Source organism: Ursus arctos, unplaced genomic scaffold (genome assembly GCF_023065955.2).
Source record: "Ursus arctos isolate Adak ecotype North America unplaced genomic scaffold, UrsArc2.0 scaffold_22, whole genome shotgun sequence".
NCBI classification, from domain to species: Eukaryota; Metazoa; Chordata; class Mammalia; order Carnivora; family Ursidae; genus Ursus; species Ursus arctos.
Window position 1 is genome coordinate 45,830,284 of NW_026622897.1, and position 20,123 is coordinate 45,850,406.

The 20,123-nt window shown below is 37.8% G+C and overlaps 1 protein-coding gene across 6 annotated transcripts in view; it reads left to right on the forward strand.

Annotated features, from left to right (window-relative positions):
• Nucleotides 1–2,890: 2,890 nt before the first annotated feature.
• CCDC90B (coiled-coil domain containing 90B) overlaps nt 2,891–20,123 on the forward strand; it is a 44,487-nt gene continuing 27,254 nt past the window's right edge. The window contains exons 1-3 of one of the 6 annotated variants that reach the window (XM_026518214.4): nt 2,891–3,432; nt 9,174–9,293; nt 10,711–10,814. In XM_026518214.4, coding sequence (XP_026373999.1) covers nt 3,333–3,432; nt 9,174–9,293; nt 10,711–10,814 — 324 coding nt within the window. In that variant the 5' untranslated portion in view covers nt 2,891–3,332. Of the gene's footprint in view, nt 3,701–9,173; nt 9,305–10,710; nt 10,815–20,123 lie in introns of those variants that run through there. The other 5 variants (XM_057316886.1, XM_026518213.4, XM_026518217.4 and 2 more) reach the window with 5 other exon arrangements.

Genomic DNA, 20,123 nt, shown 5'->3' on the forward strand with positions numbered 1-20,123 from the left:
TATGATGTCACATTGCAAAATTTAATAATGTTTTAACAATTCTTTTGTTCTCTTTTTCTTTCCTTTTAATCTTTTTCTTGATTTACTATAATCAGCAAACTTGTCATTGGTTGTCATTGCCAGCTCCCTAGTACAATCAGGAAAAGAAGGTCTCAGATCCGTGGGGGATATGGGGCTTGTCGTCACTTTCAAGCCATGAAAAATGTATTATTAACATAAAATAACACAAAGGGCCCTGGGTGGCGCAGTCCATTTCGTACCATGGTCAAGCCCCACGTCAAGCTCCGAGCTCAGTGAAGAGTCTGCTAAAGTTTTTCTCTCCCTCTCCCTCTTCCCTTCCCTGTGCTCTTTCTCTCAAAAAATAAATAAATCTTAAAAAAAATAAAATAAAATAGCACAAAACTTTTGTGACAATGGGCTCCTCTGACTCAAGGATTATACGAAAACTATAAAATTAGTTGCAGAAATAAGGGCAAAAGATGGTCTTCTGTTCTGTCCACATACTCCCTCTAGTGTCAAAAACTCAAAGTAAACTAAGGAAGGAAAAGGATCCCATTGGGGCCTATCTGTATCTCAAAACCTCATTCACCTGCTTTAAAAAATACATTAGGATTCTTTCATATCACCCATTCTGAGAGAAAAGGACCAATGTGGGGAATGGTCCAGGCTGCATATTCTCTCCTTGAAGTCACCAGATCTACATTCACAGAGCTGGAAGGCCACTGGCCACCTCTTGCAGTTATGTCCATCCTGGGTTCCCAGACGTCTGGGCCTCAGAAGAAAAAGTACTCGGGTCCTCATGAGGGACCTGGAATTTCACAATGCCTGAGGAAACTGTACCATCACTGGAGATGAAACTGAAAACCACCAAAGAAACTGGTAAGTGTTTTTGCCTTCAAGACGCTATCAGCTTGGTGTTGGATCAGCACTGCGTAGACCCTGCTCGCTAAATTTTGGTAGTTATTTATGTCTTAAAATAATCAAAAATAGGAAAATAAGTAATGGCTTCATATATGTGGTTGGTAAAGAGTGTAAGATATGTTTAAATTTGGGGCTCATAAGAATAAAAACATAATAAAAGTGGCCCTGCATGATGAAAAAGCTAGCACCCACTGCCCTGCTAGTTATTGGTCTCTGAGGAGTGGATAAACCAAGCTGCTTTCAGAGAGAGAGCGCTTCTCATGGCCAGGCCACCTCATCAGACATCGGGAGGAACAATGGTTCATAAGCCTGTACTAGTGATGGCAAATAGTGTTTCCTGGAAAGGTACTCACACTGGCTTTTATCAGTTTGGGCTTAAAAACATTTAAAAGCTCCTGAGAGTCTATTGTGCAAACCCAATTCCCTAGTCTTTTTATTCTTGTTTTCAGTTTTATCTCCCCCAATTTCTCCCGATCTTCCAAATGACTGTGATGCACCAATCTATCAGGTGTCCTCACCAAACTGTATTTTGAACATTTATTGGTTCATTCAACACATATTTAGTGAAGACTCATTAGGGGCCAGGCATTATGCCAGGTGTTGGAGAAAACAGTGACAGATGTGTCATGGAGAAAATAAATAAGAAATACAAGGGCAAGGACAAGGACAGGGGTCGCTACAGGAGTTCCATGAAAGAGAATATGATTAGCCCTGCTTTGGTCACTTGACATTCAACACTTTATTTCTGTTGCGGAGTTTTACAGTAATGTAAATAAAAACCAATAAGTATGAATGTATAAAGAGGTACATTTTTTTCCGAAATCGGTAATTAAAAATATTGTGGTCCCCCTTACTGGTCTATATCTTCCAGTAGTCTGTGAGCTCTTCCAGAACAGTGATCATCATATCATTTGACAGAATTACAATCATATTGGATATACATACACTTACGTATATATCACTACTTTAACATATGTGTGTATATGTAAAGAATTTTCTTAAATGATCATATCAATGATTATATAATATTCCATGATTGTATAATATTCCCATTTGAATAATTCCAATTATATGATTGTAGAGTATTCCAATTTGTGACATTTGTGCAAGTTGCTGAATCACATTGAATATTTAGATTTTTTCTAATTTTTTACTATAAATAACATTCCATGGGTTATAATTTTTAAAAATCTTAGCTACAGATATGATTACTTTTTCTTAGGATAGATTTTGAGAATTGAACCTCTGGCTATTCCCTTTTTATAATTTCGTATATAGTATTAAATTGCTTTCCAACTGTATTGTATTAACTTACCCTCCTGCCAGAAGTGTGAGTGACCCTATCTAATGGCATATTTGCTGGCGTGGATCATTTTTTTTTAACTTTAATAGGTAAAACTGGTATATCTTTGCTTGCTTTTTTCATCTTACCGGTGAGTTTAAACTGTCCCTTCTTTTTTTCTTCAATTTTTTAAAGCCTTATATTTCCTCATCATAAACTTTAAGCCCTTGCTGGCAGGAATCAAGTGTTATCCCTTTAATGGGCCTCAGTGCTTAGAATGGTGCTTTTTATGCAGCTGATGCTTACAAAGCTTTGAAACAAATAGGCAGGAAAATCCAGGGGTAACTGTTTACATCCTTGTGAGAATAATTAAGGCACTAAAGCCTAATGATTGTGACCACTTTAGAACTGACAAAGGATATATTAGCATGTTTGAACCCCACAACTACTGTGTGTTGTTATTTTCAGCATTTTTACCATGTGGAACAAAGCCTGAAGTAACAGGCCTCAGAGGGATAAGTGGTGAAAATCAGGTCCACTCTGGAAACAAATTGTTTCCCTCCAGACGGGGACTAAACCAAGTGAAGTTTATCCTCCTGCACACAAGAGGGCGAAGCAGTAAGCCATGAAGAAACACGAATGTGGACCTCGTTGGACTACATTTCCCAGGTTTCTGAGCGATTTCCCAGGTTTCTGCGCGATTCCCCCGGAATGCTCAGCGAACGAGGATTTCAGATCCCAGGTTGCCGGGTAGTAGGATGTGGCTGCGTCTCACACCCAGGCGTGTAATGGCCTCTGGCTTCCTCGGGGAACCTCTGCTGTTGAGCTGTACCTCATTGCTAGGAAACGGGCACTGGAAGGTCTCAGACACGGTCCCGCTGTCTTAGCGCGGTAACGTCGTGCGCCGGCTGGGAAGGGACGGTGGGTGGAGCCGAGCCGCTGTGAATCATGCTAGTGAGTTGTGGGTCTGTCTGTGAAGAGGCCCACCTTTGCGGGAGCGCGGCTGGAGTCTGCGCTGGTGGAAAACTACACTTCCCAGCATCCTCGCGGTGCCAGAACTACCTTGCCCGAAAGCTTAAGCGTGATTCATTCAGCCTTTCGCCTCCTTCCGCCAGCCCGAAAACAGGAAATGTGGAGTCGCTGTGTTTGGCGGCTCCTGCGATCTGAGGGCCGTGGAGGCCGCCGGGTTTCGAGCCTCGGCGGGGTTTTTTCGCCGGCCCTGCGGAGAGGTGAGACGAGGCAGCTTGTCACCGATGCCTGACTGCACTCTGGGGAGACTGCCGATGGTTTGTGCCTGCGAGGGTGCCACTCCCCTCCCAGGCCCGCCTGGTCTCGCCAGGTTGCCCTGGGGCGGGAAGGGAGAGGACAGAGAACCGCCTTCTCTTCTGAGAGCCGGGGTTTCCCACCTGGCTCCACCACTAGAGTACCACCCAGGCTACTTTCTCAGGCCTCGTTTCCTTCTGTCTAATAAGGCTGGCAATCCCCGCCCTTTCGGAGGTCAGTCAGGAGCAATCTGTGTTCTGAGAGTTCTGGTTTCTTTCGTCGCCTGTTCAAACTTAGGCTGTGTTATTTGGGTGCTGTCTCGAGCCCACGTTTTTTGTAGACCACAGCATACATTTCAGGTCAGGCCGGCTTTATTTTCGCTGTAATTTCTAGTAGTCTGCAGTCACATAGTAGCCATTCAAAGCAAAGCAAAACAAAACGTGAAATGCTGGAACCAGCAAGTATTAAACTTGTTGGCACCCTTGTTAGCATTGTGTCCTGAAGGACGTCAGACTTTATGGTGAAAGATGATTCCAGAATCTCCCCTCATCCTTTTTAAAAACTCTATAAGGTTGTCTACAGAATAGCCACTTCGTACTAACCTTAGCATTCTCTATTCACCTTCTTAAATCTTCAGTGCCATGTGAAATGAGCCACCCAGTGCCCACCGTACTTTGTGCCAGTCTGCTAATTGCTTCATTTTACTCACACAGTAAGATTGCAGTTGTAGATCCCCCATCTGTAAGACTGCTGTTGAGCTCCCAGTGTCTGTCACGAGCTACTTGGTTACACATTTAGGTGTTGAGTGTATATACACATTATGAGGGACTTTACAAAAAGGAGATAGCATTTTTTGAACCCTGGGAAATCACCTCATTGTTTATCTTATCTTTGTAAATTTTGAGAGATAATGTGTTTTCATTTGAATGTGTAAACAAAGAATATTAAACAATTTTGGAGAATGAACTTTGAAGTATTAGGAAATACTTCATAAGTAAACAATAATGTCTTAACATATTTGTTGAGTTACCCTACTTGAATCTGACTTTGTTGGAGAAATCTTAAGTAGCCCCTTACACCTAAAATGATTTGTGTCCCTCATCACTGAACAAATATTGATTGAATGCTTACTGTGTAGTTTAAACTTGCCTAATAATGTCAGTAATGAAGGAATTTGAAAACCTTGACCTCAGCCTATGGAAGGATCTCAGTTATTTAGTCCAATTTCTTTTTTAAAGATAAATAGAGAAGGCATGGGAAGGTGATGCAGTTTGTCTAAGTTTTAATAGTGCTGGATTCCTAGTTCATTACTGCTTCCCAGATTTAGCAGAATAGAAACCCTGGGGATACTTTTCAAAAATACATAGTTTTAAGCCCTATTCCAGAACTCCTGAGTCAGTCTTCAGGAGTGGAGCCCAGGGATCTCTGTGTTATTTATTTATTAATTCTGTTAATTCTGATGTAGCTAGCAAAGCACCTGTCAACAGACCAGCATATAGATACATAGATATATAGATCTATATTAATAACCAGCTATGTCACTGAAGTGGTGTAGCTCTAAATTAGCAATTAGTTAATATAAAACTTGTAATTTAGATTTAATGAGACAGCATTTTAAAGATTTTTTTAATTTATTTGACAGAGATAGAGACAGCCAGCGAGAGAGGGAACACAAGCAGGAGGAGTGGGAGAGGAAGAAGCAGGCTTCCAGCAGGGGAGCCTGATGTGGGGCTCGATCCCAGAATGCCGGGATCATGCCCGGAGCCGAAGGCAGACGCTTAACGACTGAGCCACCCAGGTGCCCCTAATGAGACAGCATTTTACATGTGTTATCAAAAGTAAAATCTGGTGTTCTCTGGCAAAGAGCTTGGTGCAAGGTAGGCCAGAGTGCTGATCCAAGATGTACAATTTAAAAGCTTTGTGTTGCTGGTTACGTCTTTAAACTGTGAGTTTGTTTCTCACTTTAGGAAAACCACAAGATATGTATGAAAGGAAGGGTTTAGGATTTTGTACAATTGTATAGATTCTGGGAACTTTTAAGATATTAAGGACCTGTTATCTCACCCTGAGCTAAGAACAGTGATTCTGTTTACTTCCTTTCCTCTACCTATTAATATGTTTACAAAGATTTATTCTTAAAATTGCTTGTGAGTTGAAGTACTTGTGAAGCCCTGCTCTGGCTATCAAAGGCTTTTCCATTTCCTCGTTCCCTCCAAAGAAGAGTGCTCTCTAAAGTCCTACTGCAAGGAAGGCTGTCAACACCTACTTCTTAGGATTGTGAGGACTCAGCCAAAGATTACAGAACTATTTGAGTACACCCAAGGAATGAATGTTCCACAGATCCTTCTGTATTCTTCCTCCTCATCCCCATAGTATATAGAGCCCAAGGTAGAAATAGCAAAGGCAGCTCATGCCTTTGTGAATTTTGCTCATTGTGGTCCTCCTGCCTGGCTAACGTCTCTTTAAGATTTACTATAACTAGTATCTTTTCCAAATAGCCATTTAAAAAAATTTTTAGTTTATTTAAATTCAACTAATATATAGCGTATTATTAGTCCAGAGGTAGAGTTCAGTGATTCATCAGTTACATATAACACCCAGTGCTCATTACATCACGTGCCCTCCTTAATGGCCATCACCCAGTTACCCTATCCCCCAACACCTTCCCCTCCAGCAACCCTCAATTTGTTTCCTGTAGTTGAGTCTCTTATGTTTTGTCTCCCTCTCTGATTTCATCTTTTTTTCCCTCCCTTCTCCTATGATCCTCGGTTTTGTTTCTTGAATTCCACGAGTGAAACAGTATAATTGTCTTTCTCTGATTGACTTATTTTGCTTAGCATAATACCCTCTAGTTCCGTCCAGTCCATGTCGTTGCAAATGGTAAGATTTCACCAAACAGCCATTTTTAACCCTTTATTCTCACTGAGGACCAGATGTCTCTCCTTTGTATTCCTTTACGGATATATCTTGATAGCACATGATTTAAACCTCAGCCTTGATCCTCATTGTACCCACACCACCTAACACAGTTCCTTTCGATCAGCAAATATTTGCTGAGCACCAGGAATTGTTATAGGCGTCAGGGATTCCATGACAAGCAAGAGCAGGTGTGGTTCTTGCTCACGGGGACCTTATAATCTAATGTGATGGTCCTCGAAGTTTTTCTGTAATGAGCCAGATTGTATCTGGTCATGTGGTCACTTGCTACTACTCTTGTCATGGTAGCATGAAAGCACCTGTAGGTGTAAAGGACTGGCCATTACTTTTTCATCATTTGAACTTAGAGTTTATATTTAGATACTGTTTTTAAAATTCTCATGTTTTCCATTAATAAGTGAATGAGCATGGCTGTGTTTCAGTAAAGCTGTTTAGGAAAATAGGTGATGGTGGCCTGCAGGCTGTGGTTTGCTGACCTGATCCCTGGCCTCGTGGGAAAGCAGTTCACAGTCATAAATGTGTAAATTGTGAGGTGCGGCAAAATAATGTTCTAGGATCCTGTGAAAAACGCTAACAAGAAACACCTGACCTAAGAGAGTCTGAGCAGTCTTTCCAGTGGAGGAGACATTCAAACTGAACTCTGAAGGATAAATATGAGTAGGCAAAAAAAAAAAAAAAAAAAAGCTTTCTCAAATTATTAAGAGAATTAAAGAATGAAGAGTCCTTGAGAGCGGAGGGCCAAATTGAGCAGAGTGGGACATGAGACTGCAGCTGCAGCCTGTGGGGATTTGCAGCCGTGTTAGGTGTTTTTTTTGGTCTCTCTCCCCTATCAGTAGGAAGCTTCCCTTTGTGGAAGGAAGAGGAATTGTGCGCTAATCTGCCTAGCTCTGAGACCATAAGATCTCAGGCAGTTACTTAGCATTTCTGAGCCTGTTTTTCTCATCCATAACATGAGAATGTTAAGGATAAATAATAGATGTGAAAAAAAAATAGGTGTGAAAGCAGTATCGTGTTACATAAACATTACTCCCCTCCCCTGCAGTAAGCCCCCCAAAAATAACTAAACTTCTAATCAAGGATGGGTAACTGGGTACTAATCATTTCTAATGCAATTGTTATTGGAAATATAACTGAAATCTGCCCCTCTTTCTCCTCTAATTTTTTTTTCTCTTCCTCAGTCTAATATTGACACACAAAGGCACATTGCTTAACTCTTCTGATGGCACTCAGAGCCAAAACTATTGCTGACCACTGTGCTAGTGTGTGTGTGTTTGTGTGTGTGTGTGTTCAAAACTGATCCACCTTTACGTCTGATTCCTGTTAACCTCTAAAGAGAATTTGAGTATTTGAATGAATTGATGTAAAGGACTGGCCAGTACTTTTTCATCACTGAATTTAGAGTTTATATTTAGATACTGTTTTTAAGTATCTCTTTCCTGCCTACTAGTCCGCAAAGTCAGCAAGTCGGTTATGTCTGATTTTGCTCATCATCCCCTGTGCCTGACACTCAAGTATTTGTTGGCTGAAAAGATACATAGGAATTTTCCCTAAACTACCTCGCAGAAAAGTAATACCTGAGGTTGCAGCTATGTATGTCGTTTAAGTACCTAGCTATCTTGAGTGATTTAGGATAAAAAAGAGCATAGGGTGACAGAAAGAGCATGGGCTTTGGAGTCAGAAGTCTTGAGTCTCAATTCTGATTCTGCCGATGACTCTGTGACTTTAGGTAAAATGCTTTACCTTTTTAGGCTGTTTTCTAAAAATGGCTAATACCACCTTGCATTCATAGTATAAAAAAATATCTGGTATATGGGGTGCCTGGGTGGCTCAGTCTGTTAAGCATCTGCCTTCACCTCAGGTCATGAATCTGGGGTCCTGGGATCAGCCCCATGTCAAGCTCCCTCCTCACTGGGAAGTCTTCTCCCTCTGCCCCTCCCACTGCTTTGCTCGTTCATTCAAGTTGTATATAGACAAAGTTCTGAAAAAGAATACCTTTTAATGAAATTCATTAGTATTATATGGTAAAGGACCATACTGTGTCTAGGTTAAAAATTGGGGATTTATTGAAACAGGACAATTTATTGCAAAAATGAGAAATTTGCTAGGGCTTTTGTGTTGATAGTAGTAAATACCCCAGAATTTAAAATTAATCGATTGATTCAACAGTAAAATATTGTGACCCAGTTATTTGCCAAGCACCGTTCTAGGTAGTGAAGGTACAGTGATGAAAAACTGAAAGTGTCATGGAGCTTACATTCTGGTTCAGAGAGACAAACCAGACAATTTCAGATTAGAGCTGAGAACTCTGATGGAAATAAAATGGATATGTAAGAGAGTGGATTTTCAAAAAGCTACTTTATATGGGGATGTAGGAATAAATAATTACCATATCTCTGTAAAAGACTTCTGAGACCCTAGGAGAGTTGGGCAGTTTCCACTCTTCCAGTAATGAGAAATGTGGCAGTGATATCAAAAATTTTTGATGTATATTATGTTACAACTTTTGACTGACTCTTAATAAATAAAATATATCTGAATACTAAAAGAAGGAAAGGAAACATTTATTCACTGGTTGCCATGTATAGAATAACGTTAGAAACTTTGCAGATAAAAGAGTGGGCCACTCAGAGAAATGTGTTTTCTTACTTAAAATTACAGAATTCCTAGGAGGTGAAACTGTATGGTAAATAGATAGGAGAAATGCTTTACAAGCTAAAGTGTCACACTTGTGTTGATTACTACAAGGAAAAAACCTGTCTTCCCTTTTCAGACTTCTTCACCACCACAACCAAGGAAGGATATGATATGAGGCGAGTGGACATAACTCCTTTAGAACAAAGGAAATTAACTTTTGATACCCATGCACTAGTTCAGGATTTGGAAACTCATGGTGAGAAACGGGTACCTCTTTTTTCTTTTTTTTCTTTTTTAAGATTTTATTTATTTATTTGACACAGATAGAGACAGCCAGCGAGAGAGGGAACACAAGCAGGGGAAGTGGGAGAGGAAGAAGCAGGCTCCCAGTGGAGAAGCCTGATGTGGGGCTCGATCCCAGAACGCTGGGATCACTCCCTGGGCCGAAGGCAGACGCCTAATGACTGCGCCACCCAGGCACCCCAAAGAAACGGGTACCTCTTGAAAGAATAATATTAACAACAGTCGCAAGAAGTGAAGACAATATCATTATTATGAACAATTAAAAGTCACTTTAAATACAAGTGCCATCCATGCAGTGGAATATTCTACAGTCACAAAAATGGTGTTGAAGAATATTTATTGATATGAGAAATACTCATACTAAGTGGGGAAAAAAAAACAAATTACATGTGTAGTCTGATTTCAGTTATGTAGAAAAGAAAAACTAGTTTCCAGGCTGATAACTAAAGTTCACATGGAAGTGCAAGGACTATTTAAGAATAGCAAAAAAGAAAAACAAAAGATTACCAGATAACAAAAGATTACCAGATAGCAAAACAGTAAGTTAAATTATGTGATAGTACAGGAATAGAAAAGTAGATTAATAGAATGGCATTCAGATATAGAGATTTTTAGCAAACAAAGAAGGCATTACAAATTAGGGAAAGGAAGGGTTATTTAATAAATTGATGATACATGGCTAGCTGTTTGAAAATATAGATCAGATGCTCTTACTGAAAAATAAATTCCAGATTGATTAAAAGTCAAATGTAAAAAAAAAATGAGAGAAAAGCTACTAACAATACTAGAATATAGAATATTTAAAGACTTTTAGATTGAGGAAGCAAGACCTAAAACTCAGAAGCAGAAAAGTAAAGACTGACAGATGTGACTACTGAAATACTTAAATCTGTATATCAAAAGGTATCATTCATTCACAAAGTTAAAAATGTTAGGAACATACATGACAATGAACTTATTGCTTTAATGTACAAAGAGTTCATATGAATCAAAAAAATTTCAGTAATTTTATAAAAAATGGGCAAAGGCCATAAATAGCTCACAGAAAAATATAAATAGGCAATAAAGGTATATAAAGTTACTTGACTGAAGAAATGCAAATTTTAAGGATAAAAATGCAATGCCATTCCATTTTTTAATGCCAGTGATAAACTCAAAAGCCACTAGGATGATGCAGTGTTGATGTAGACATGGGGAAATGGATCAGTGGGAATTAAAATTATAGAGTGCTATTAGAGAATAACATAATCTGAAATTAATTGTAACTTTTTTTAAGTGAAAAATTTGATAAGGAAAGTTATTCTAGCTGTTTATGTTGATAAGGACATGCATTTTTTAAAAAAACATAAATACGTATTTGCTCTCTACAGGATTTGACAAAGCACAAGCAGAAACAATTGTATCGGCATTAACCACTTTATCAAATGTCAGCCTGGATAGTATATACAAGGAGATGGTTACTCGAGCTCAACAGGTAATATTTTCATTATTATCTGACTGTTTCATCAGACAATCGTTTTTATACTGCATCTCTGACTACCCACCCACCTCCTAAACACACCTACATCTTCCTTATACTCTACAAAGGAACCAAAGAACAAAAGGAAAACTTTAGTATCAGTATTTAAAGAGATTGAGGAGTTAGGGGAATCATAATAAAATTATGGTAACACAGAGAATGAAATTTTGTCAAATGTTTTGTTATGTGAGAAAATTATGTATTATTTGAATTATTTGAGGTGGTGGTGGTCGATGATTTTTGAAATAACTTTTTCCCCATAGAAAACCTACCACAGTAGAAAAGCTGACTTACAAGATAAAAACATTTTACTGTAGTCATGTGTAAGGTCTGGTTAACTTTCACAAAGTTAGGAAGCTGGAAGGGACATACACATGTCTGGGAACAACTTCATTAATATGCTTTAATTTGGATACACAAATCCCTAAGGTCAATAATGCCGTTTACTAAGAACTTGGGATGAGAGATGAACAGAGCTGTGGATTTCTCATGTATTATCTTATGTTATTCCTCTAACAATCTGGAGAAGTAGGTAAACCGTTCTCCTTTGCCACTGAAGAGTGAATCAGCTTGAGTAATTTTTAAGAGCTGTCACTGTGGTGCTATGGAGAAAAAGCAATAATTTTATATAAAGCATAGAATAAGCTAAATGAGTTTAACTGTGGAATAATTCATAGAACTCATAACCATGAATTCACTGTTTAAGAATTTGTTTCCTTCCTATAATTTTTATATATATATAAAAGATATATTTATATTATATATATATATTATTTATATTTATCTCCCCCCACCTTTGGAATTGACATATACTTTATTTTTACTTAGGAATTAAGATTTGTCTTCCTTTTTTTATTCCTCCTTTCCCAAGTGATGTACTATTAAAAATATGGTTTACAATTTGCAGAAATACTTTTTTTAACATTTATTATTGAAATATAGTTGATAATACAATGTTGTATTAGTTTCAAGTGTACAAAGTGGTGATTTGACAATTCTGTACAGTACTCAGTGCTCCCCCATAATATATGTAGTCACTGTCCATCACTGTACAGTGTTTTTACAATGAATGTTATTGACTGTATTCCCTATGCTGTACTTTTTATCTCTAGGATTTATTTATTTTATAACTGGAAGTTTATACTTCTTAATTCTCTTTACCTATTTCACCCATCCCCCCACTTCCACCCCTCTGGCAACCACTAGTTCTCTGTATTAATGAGTCTGTTTCTGCTTTTTGTTTTTTGTTTGTTTTGTTTCTTAGATTCTACATATAAATGAAATTATATAGTGTTTGTCTTTCTCTGTCTGATGTATTTCACTTAACATAATACCCTCTAGGTCCATCCATGTTGTAACAAATGGCCAGATCTCATTGTTTATAATTGAGTAATATTATGTTGTATATATATGACTTCTTCTTTATCCATTCATCTATCCATGGACACTTGGGTTGCTTCCATATCATGGCTATTGTAAATAAGGCTGCAGTAAACCTAGGGGTGCATATATCTTTTAAATTAGTGTTTTCGTTTTCTTTGGTAAATACCCAGTAATGGAATTACTGGATCATGGTATTTCTATTTTTAACTTTTTGAGGAATCTCTATACTGTTTTTCACAGTGATTGCATCAGTCTACATTCTCACTAATAGTTCACAAGGGTTCTCTTTTTTCCACATCCTTACAACATTTGTTATTTTTTGTTTTGATTTTTAGCCATTCTGACTCATGTGAACTGATATCTCACTGTGGTTTTGATTTGCATTTCCCTGAGAATTAGTGATGTGAGCATCTTCATGTGTCTGTTGGCCACTGTATGTCTTCTTTGGAAAGATGCTTATTCAGTTCTTCTACCCACTTTTTTTTCATGAATAAATTCATGAATTAATTCACTGTATTTAAGAATCTGATTTTTTACATATTTCTTAATTTTTCAAATTTAGGCTTCCTTTCTCAAATAAATACTAAACAGCAGAGAAAAAATTAGGATTTCTTTCTTACATAAAATTAGAACCTTTTGCATAAAATTTCAATGCTTAAAGAGTCGTGAAGCATTGAAAGCCTTTGAAAATTTTACTATCATTTCCAACTATATTAGATTTCAGAATTAAAAGCATTCAACCCTTAGATTTCACTTACCTTTAAATTTTTGTGTGCATTATTTTAGCTTACTTTACTTAGGAGCATGACAGACTACTAAATCTACTAAAAAAAACCCAGTCATTTAATTAATTCCCCAGAACCTCTGAGCTACTCTGAAAGAGCCAATGAAGCTATTGACTTTTTTTTTTAAGGTATAAGAAATGAATTTTCAGGTTCTTCTCAAATATAAAATCAACTCTCCACATACTCAGTGAATATTAAACTTGAAAACAAAGCACTGTAATTTATCTTTTTTTATGAAGTTTTTAATCTTCATTCCTATAAACAATGTTATATTAGTATCACATGCACAATATAGTGATTGACCAATTCTGTGTATTACTCAGTTCTCATCATGATAAATGTACACCTATTTCACCCATCTCCCCTCTTGTAACCATTAGTTCTCCATAGTTAAGGGTCTGTTGCTTTGTTTGTCTCTTTTCTTTTTTTTAGTCTTTGCTTGTTTTGTTTCTTAAATTCCACATATGAGTGAAATCATATGGTATTTGTCTTTCTCTAACTGACATATTTCACTTAGCATTGTACTCTACCTCCGTGTTGCTGTGAATGGCAAGATTTCGTTCTTTTTTTGGGTGAATAATATTCCATTGTGTGTGTGTGTCACCATATCTTCTTTATCCATTCATCAATTGATGGACACTTTGGCTGCTTTCATAATTTGGCTATTATAAATAATACTGTAGTAAACATAAGGGCACATGTATCCCTTTAAATAAGTGTTTTGTATTTTCGGGTTAAATAGTAGTGTGATTACTGGTTCATAGGGTAATTCTGTTTTTCATTTTTTGAGGACCCTCCATAGTGTTTTCCATAGTGGCTGCACCAGTCTGCATTCCTACCAGCAGTGCAGGATTGTTCCTTTTTTCTCCACATGCTCACCAACATTTGTTTGTTGTTGATTTTAGCCATTCTAACAGGTGTGAGTTGATATTTCACTGTAGTTTGATTTGCATTTCCCTGATGATAACTGATGTTGATTAGGCATCTTTTCACGTGCCTGTTGGCCATCTGTGTATCTTCCCTGGAGAAATGTCTGTTCATGTCTTCTGCCTATTTCTTAATTGGATTATTTGATTTTGGGGGGTGCTCAAGTGTATAAGTTCCTTATATATTTTGGATACTAACCCTTTATTGGAACTGTCATTTGCAAATATCTTCTCCCATTCAGTATGTTGCCTTTTAGTTTTGTTGACTGTTTCCTTTGCTGTGCAGAAGCTTTTTACTTTGATGTAATCCCAATAGTTTATTTTTGTTTCTATTTCCCTTGCCTTGGAAGACATATCTAAAAAATGTTGCTACTGCCAATGTCAGAGAAGTTACTGCCTGTGCTCTCCTCTAGGACTTTTATAGTTTTGGGTCTTACATTTAAGTGTTTAATCCATTTTGAGTTTCTTTTTGGTATGGTGTAAGAAAGTGGTCCAGTTTCATTGTTTTGCATGTAGCTGTCCAGTTTTCCCAGTACCCTTTGTTGAAGAGGGTATCTTTTTCCCATTGCATATTGTCTCCTCCTTTGTCAAAGATTAATTGGCCATATAATTATGGGTTTATTCCTGGGCTTTCTGTTGTTTTTGTGCCACTACCATACTGCTTTGATTACTACAGCTTTGTAATATAACTTGAAGTCTGGAATTGTGTACCTTCACTCCCCCCCCCCCCAAGATTGATTTAACTATTCAAGGTCTTTTGTCATTCCATGCAAATTTTAGGATTGTTTGTTCTAGTACTGTGAAAAATGCTATTGGTATTTTGATGAGGGTTGCATTAAATGTGTAGATTGCTTTGGGCAGTATAGACATTTCAACAATATTTATTCTTCCAATCCATGACCATGGAATATCTTTGCATTTCTTTTTTCTTTTCTTTTTTTTTATTTATTTGAGAGAGAATGGGGGAGAGAACATGAGCTGGGGGGGGGGAGGAATAAGCAGACTCCCCTCTGAGCAGGGAACCCAATGCAGGGCTCACTTCCAGGACCCTGGGATCATGACCTGAGCCAACGCAGATGCTTAAACAAACTGAGCCACCCAGGCACCCCTATCTTTGCATTTCTTTGTGTTGTCTTGAATTTCTTTCATCAATATTCTAGTTTCAGAGTACAGGTCTTTCACTTCCTTGGTTAAGTTTATTCTTAGGTATTTCATTATATTTGGTGCAGTTGTAAATGGGATTATCTTCTTGATTTCTCTTTCTGCTGTTTCATTATTAGTGTATAGAAATGCAACAGATTTCTGTACATTGATTTTGTATCCTACAACTTTACTGAATTCATTTATCAGTTCTGGTGGTTTTTGGTGGAGTCTTTAGGATTTTCTATATATAGTATGTTATCTACAAATAGTGAAAGTTTTCCTTACCAATTTGCATGCCTTTTATTCTTTTTTGTTGTCTGATTGCTGTGGCTAGGACTTTATTGAATAAAAGTGGTGAGAGTGGACATCCTTATCTTTTCCTCACCTTAGGGAAAAAGCTCTCGGTTTTTGCCCACTGAGTATAATGTTGGCTGTGGGTTTTTTATAAAGGTCTGTATTATGCTGAGGTATATTCCCTCTAGACCTGCTTTTTTGAAGGTTTTTATCATGAATGGGTGTTGTACTTTGTCAAATGCTTTTTCTCTATCAAAATGATAAAATGATTTTTATCCTTTCTCTTATTGATGTGATGTGTCACATTGATTAATTTGCAAATATTGAACCATCCTTGCATCCCAGAAATAAATCCCACTTGATAGTGGTGAATGGTTTTTTTAATGTATTGTTGGATTCAGTTTGCTAGTATTTTTGTTGAGGATTTTTGTATCTGTGTTCATCAGAGACATTGACCTGTAGTTCTCTTTATTTGTGGTGTCTTTAGTTTTAGTATGAGGGTAGGACTGGTGTCATAGAATGAATTTGGAAGTTTTCCTTCCTCTTCTATTTTTTGGAATAGTTTGAGAAGAGTAAGTATTAACTCACCTTCTAATATTTGGTAGAATTCACCTGTGACAAGCCATCTGGTCCTAGACTTCTGTTCATTGGGGCCTCCAATGACTGTTTATCAAATAAATACATTTTTTAAAATCTTTAAAAAAAAAAAAAAAAGTCAGACATTCAACCAAACGAGCCACCCAGGCTCCCCAGTGGTATGTCCTTTTTAACTCAACAGTGTAAATTCAGGGCAGTTGACCAATGAAATGTCATTCTGCTTGTAAAAAGTTAGGGACACAGATTTTTTTCTTAGCCCCAAATAAAAGGGGTTACCACCCCTTTAGCAATAGCAACTGTATTAGGAGATACAGATGAAGGCATTATTTTGCTGGCCAATACTAGAGTAAAGGAAAAGATGTCAGCTATGTCTCTTCCTCATAAATTACATTTAGAGGTCTCTAGCATCTTTTAATTTTGCAGCATTGTCAGTGGTCAGGAGCACTTGGATTCCTTTGGAATACGCCAGGTAAAAAGGCCTCATTTAGAATTTGATTTGGATAAGTTTGTCAAAAATACCAAAAAAGATTTTTTTAATTAATTTATTTTAGAGATAGAGAGCATGCAAGCATGGGGGGAGGGGAAGAGGGAGAGGTACAGAGAATCTTACAAGCGGACTCCACACTGTGGATGTGGGGCTTGATTCTACAACCCTGAGATGATGACCTGAGCCAAAATCAAGAGTCAGACATTTAACTGACTGAGCCATTCAGGCGCCCCAAAAATATCAAAAAAAAATTTTAAAGTACTTGCCTAAATAAGATAACAGATCATTATGAAATCTAATATTTAGAAGAGAAAGGAACTTTTACAGTCTTATTAAAAGCAGAACAAAAGTCCAAGAAAATGTTGTCCCTTTCAATAAAAAACTAAATTCTAATTTTGCAGTAGCTTTTCATATTGAAACTTAGTTTTTTAATAAGTTTATTTTCATCTTAACCAGCTTGACCACACATTAAAATTCCTTTTAAATGGTTCCTTTTCACAAATCTTCTATAATTATTTTTTCTACATTCTAGTTCTGTCCTGTGTTTAGTAATTAATGGTTTAGTATTTGTCTTACTTGGAAATGATCTAGAGATTTAATGAATTTAACTCATCATTTAATTTAACAAAACTTTAAGGTTTTACACTACCAAAGAGATTTGGGGAGACTATTTTGGTTTTTGGTTTTTGTTTTGTTTTTTGTTTTTTAAAGATTTATTTATTTATTTGACAGAGAGCCAGTGAGAGAGGGAACACGAGCAGGGGGAATGGGAGAGGAAGAAGCAGGCTCCCAGTGTAGGAGCCTGACATGGGGCTCGATCCCAGAACGCTGGGATCATGCCCTGAGCCGAAGGCAGACGCTTAACAACTGAGCCACCCAGGCGCCCCTGGGGAGACTATTTTGAAAGGTTATCTAAAACTTTTATTTACTTGTTCTTAACAGTTGTATTTAAATTACTTACAAAAACTTCATTAAATCTTAGAAAAAGTCAGGGCACCTGGTGGCTCCGTCAGTTAAATGCCTGCCTTCAGCTCGGGTTGTGATCCTGGGGTCCTGGGATCGAGTCCCACATCGGGATCCCTGCTCATTGGGGAGCCTGCTTCTCTCTCTGTCCCTTCTCCCCTCCCCCCACGCAGGCATGCATTCTCTCTCGAAAAATAAATAAGTAAATAAATAAAAATACTTTTAAAAAATCTTAGAAAAAGCCATTATCCAAAGCTGCTGTTTTCTTGTGTGATATCTTCTTGAGGAGGCAGTCTAACAGCCTCTAAATGCTCGACTTCTGTCCACCAATTTTTGTGGCTTTTTGGCCTCCTACATACATGCTAGCAAGAGCCTTTATGTACATAAAACAAGACAAACGTGCACCTGAACATATTGGAAGTACTGTTTCCTGGCCACAAGGCCCTGTGTGCACCATAAGCAATTCCCCTACATCCCTGCTGGGGTTTTCCACATGTGGAATTGTGGTCTGAAAGCCTTGGCTCCTAGAAGACCCTTCTGCCGGCTCAACTGGGCTCCAGCATAGCCATCTGCCATTTCAAGCTGACCTGCCTTGTAAGTGAAAGCCAATTAGGTCAGGAGCTGAACTGAAAAACACAAAAACAAAAAGAGAGAGAGTAAAGGTCAGAAACAAGAGGAAATTACCACAGCCCTCGGAAACAGCAAGAAAGACTGTGAACTCAGAGGATTTGCTGGTACCATGTCTGTGTTTCTCATTCTTGAATGCTGCCAGAAGTTTGCCTCGGTTTCCCTCGCTGCCACCAATGACTAAATAACAAAAATTCAACCCAGTAATTTTTTTTTTTTTTTTAAGTAAGCTCTATGCCTAGTGTGAGGCTTGAACCCATGACCCTGAGATCAGGAGTTGTATGTTCTACCAACTGAGCCAGCCAGGCACTGTTCAACGAAGTAGATTAAAGATCTACTTGGCTTTATTAAATGATTCATAAATCGGACAACAGCTCATTTGGCAAGTCCAATGTGGCTCTGAGGAGTTGTACAAAATGGAAGGTTTTTATAGGAGGGTGAGGCAAGAAAGTTATTAGGAAAAGTAAAGGATTGTCCCTTAGGGGAAAAGCAAAGGGTCTTATGTAGATAACCTCATCTTTCCTTAAGGGTGGAGTGTGTCCATTTGGCATACTCATTGGCACTGATCAAAAATTCCTAACCAGTTAAGACTGTATTTCTGGGGGAGGTTGAAACTACAGTGAGATTAGGTATTAAGCCCCAGTTTGGGACACCAAACTGACACCATTTGGAGGCTGTGGTTTTAACAATCTTGTTGAATTTTTTGTTGTTGTTTTGTTTTCTTTGGGCAGATACCCAGTAGTGGAATTACTGGATCATATGGTATTTCTATTTTTCATTGTTTGAGGAACCTCCATACTGTTTTCCACAGTGGCTGCACCACTTTTTATTTGCACAAACGGTGCATGAATTCAGATCCTCTGCCCATTTTTTTTCCTTTACCCATTTTTTCGTTGGATTTTCTTGGTGTTTTGTTTTTTGTATATTTTGGATCTTAACTCCTTTTTTTTTTTTTTTTTAAGATTTTATTTATTTATGTGACAGAGAGACAGCCAGCGAGAGAGGGAACACAGCAGGGGGAGTAGGAGAGGAAGAAGCAGGCTCCCAGCGGAGGAGCCTGATGTGGGACTCGATCCCGAAACGCCGGGATCACGCCCTGAGCCGAAGGCAGACACTTTTTAACAACTGCGCTACCCAGGCGCCCCCCTGGATCTTAACTCCTTATCACTCCTTATATCATTTGCATATATATCCTCTTACTAGGTTGCCTTTTTGTTTTGTCGATGGTTTCCTTTGCTGTGCAGAAGATTATTTTGATGTAGTCCCAATAGTTTTTGTTTCCCCTGCCTTAGGAGACATATCCATAAGTATGTTGCTAAGGCTAATGTCAAAGAAAGTACTGCCATGTTTTCATCTCAGAGTTTTATTGTTTTATTTAGGTCTTTAATACATTTTGAGTTTATTTTTGTGTATGGTAAGAAAGTGGTCCAGTTTCATTCTTTTGCATGTAGCTATCTAGTTTTCCTAGCACCATTTATAGAAAAGATTGTCTTTTCCTCCATTGTATATTCTTGTCCTTCTTTGTTGTAGATTAATTAATTTACTGTAGAAGTGTGTGTTTATTTTTGGGCTTTCTACTCTGTTCTTTTGATCTATGTGTCTGTTTTTGTGTCAGTACCATGCTGTTTTTATTACAATAGTTTAATAGTATATCTTGAAATCTGGAATTGTGACACCTCCAGCTTTGTTCTTAAGATTGCTACGGCTGTTTGAGGTCCTTTGTCATTCTACACAGTTTTAGGGTTATTCCAGTTCTATGAAAGATGCAACTGGTATTTTGATAGGGATTGCACTGAATTTGTAGATTGCTTTGGGTAGTATGGACATTTTAACAATACAAATTTTTCCAGTCCATGAGCATGGAATATCTTTCCTTTTCTGTGTGCCATCTTCAAATTCTGTCATCAGTATCTTAAAGATTTCAGAGTACAGGTCTTTCAGCTCCTTGGTTAAGTTTAGTCCTAGGTATTCTTTTTGGTGCAATTGTAAATGGAATTGTTTTCTTTATTTCTCTGCTACTTTGTTACTAGTGTATAGAAATGCAACTGATTTCTGGGTA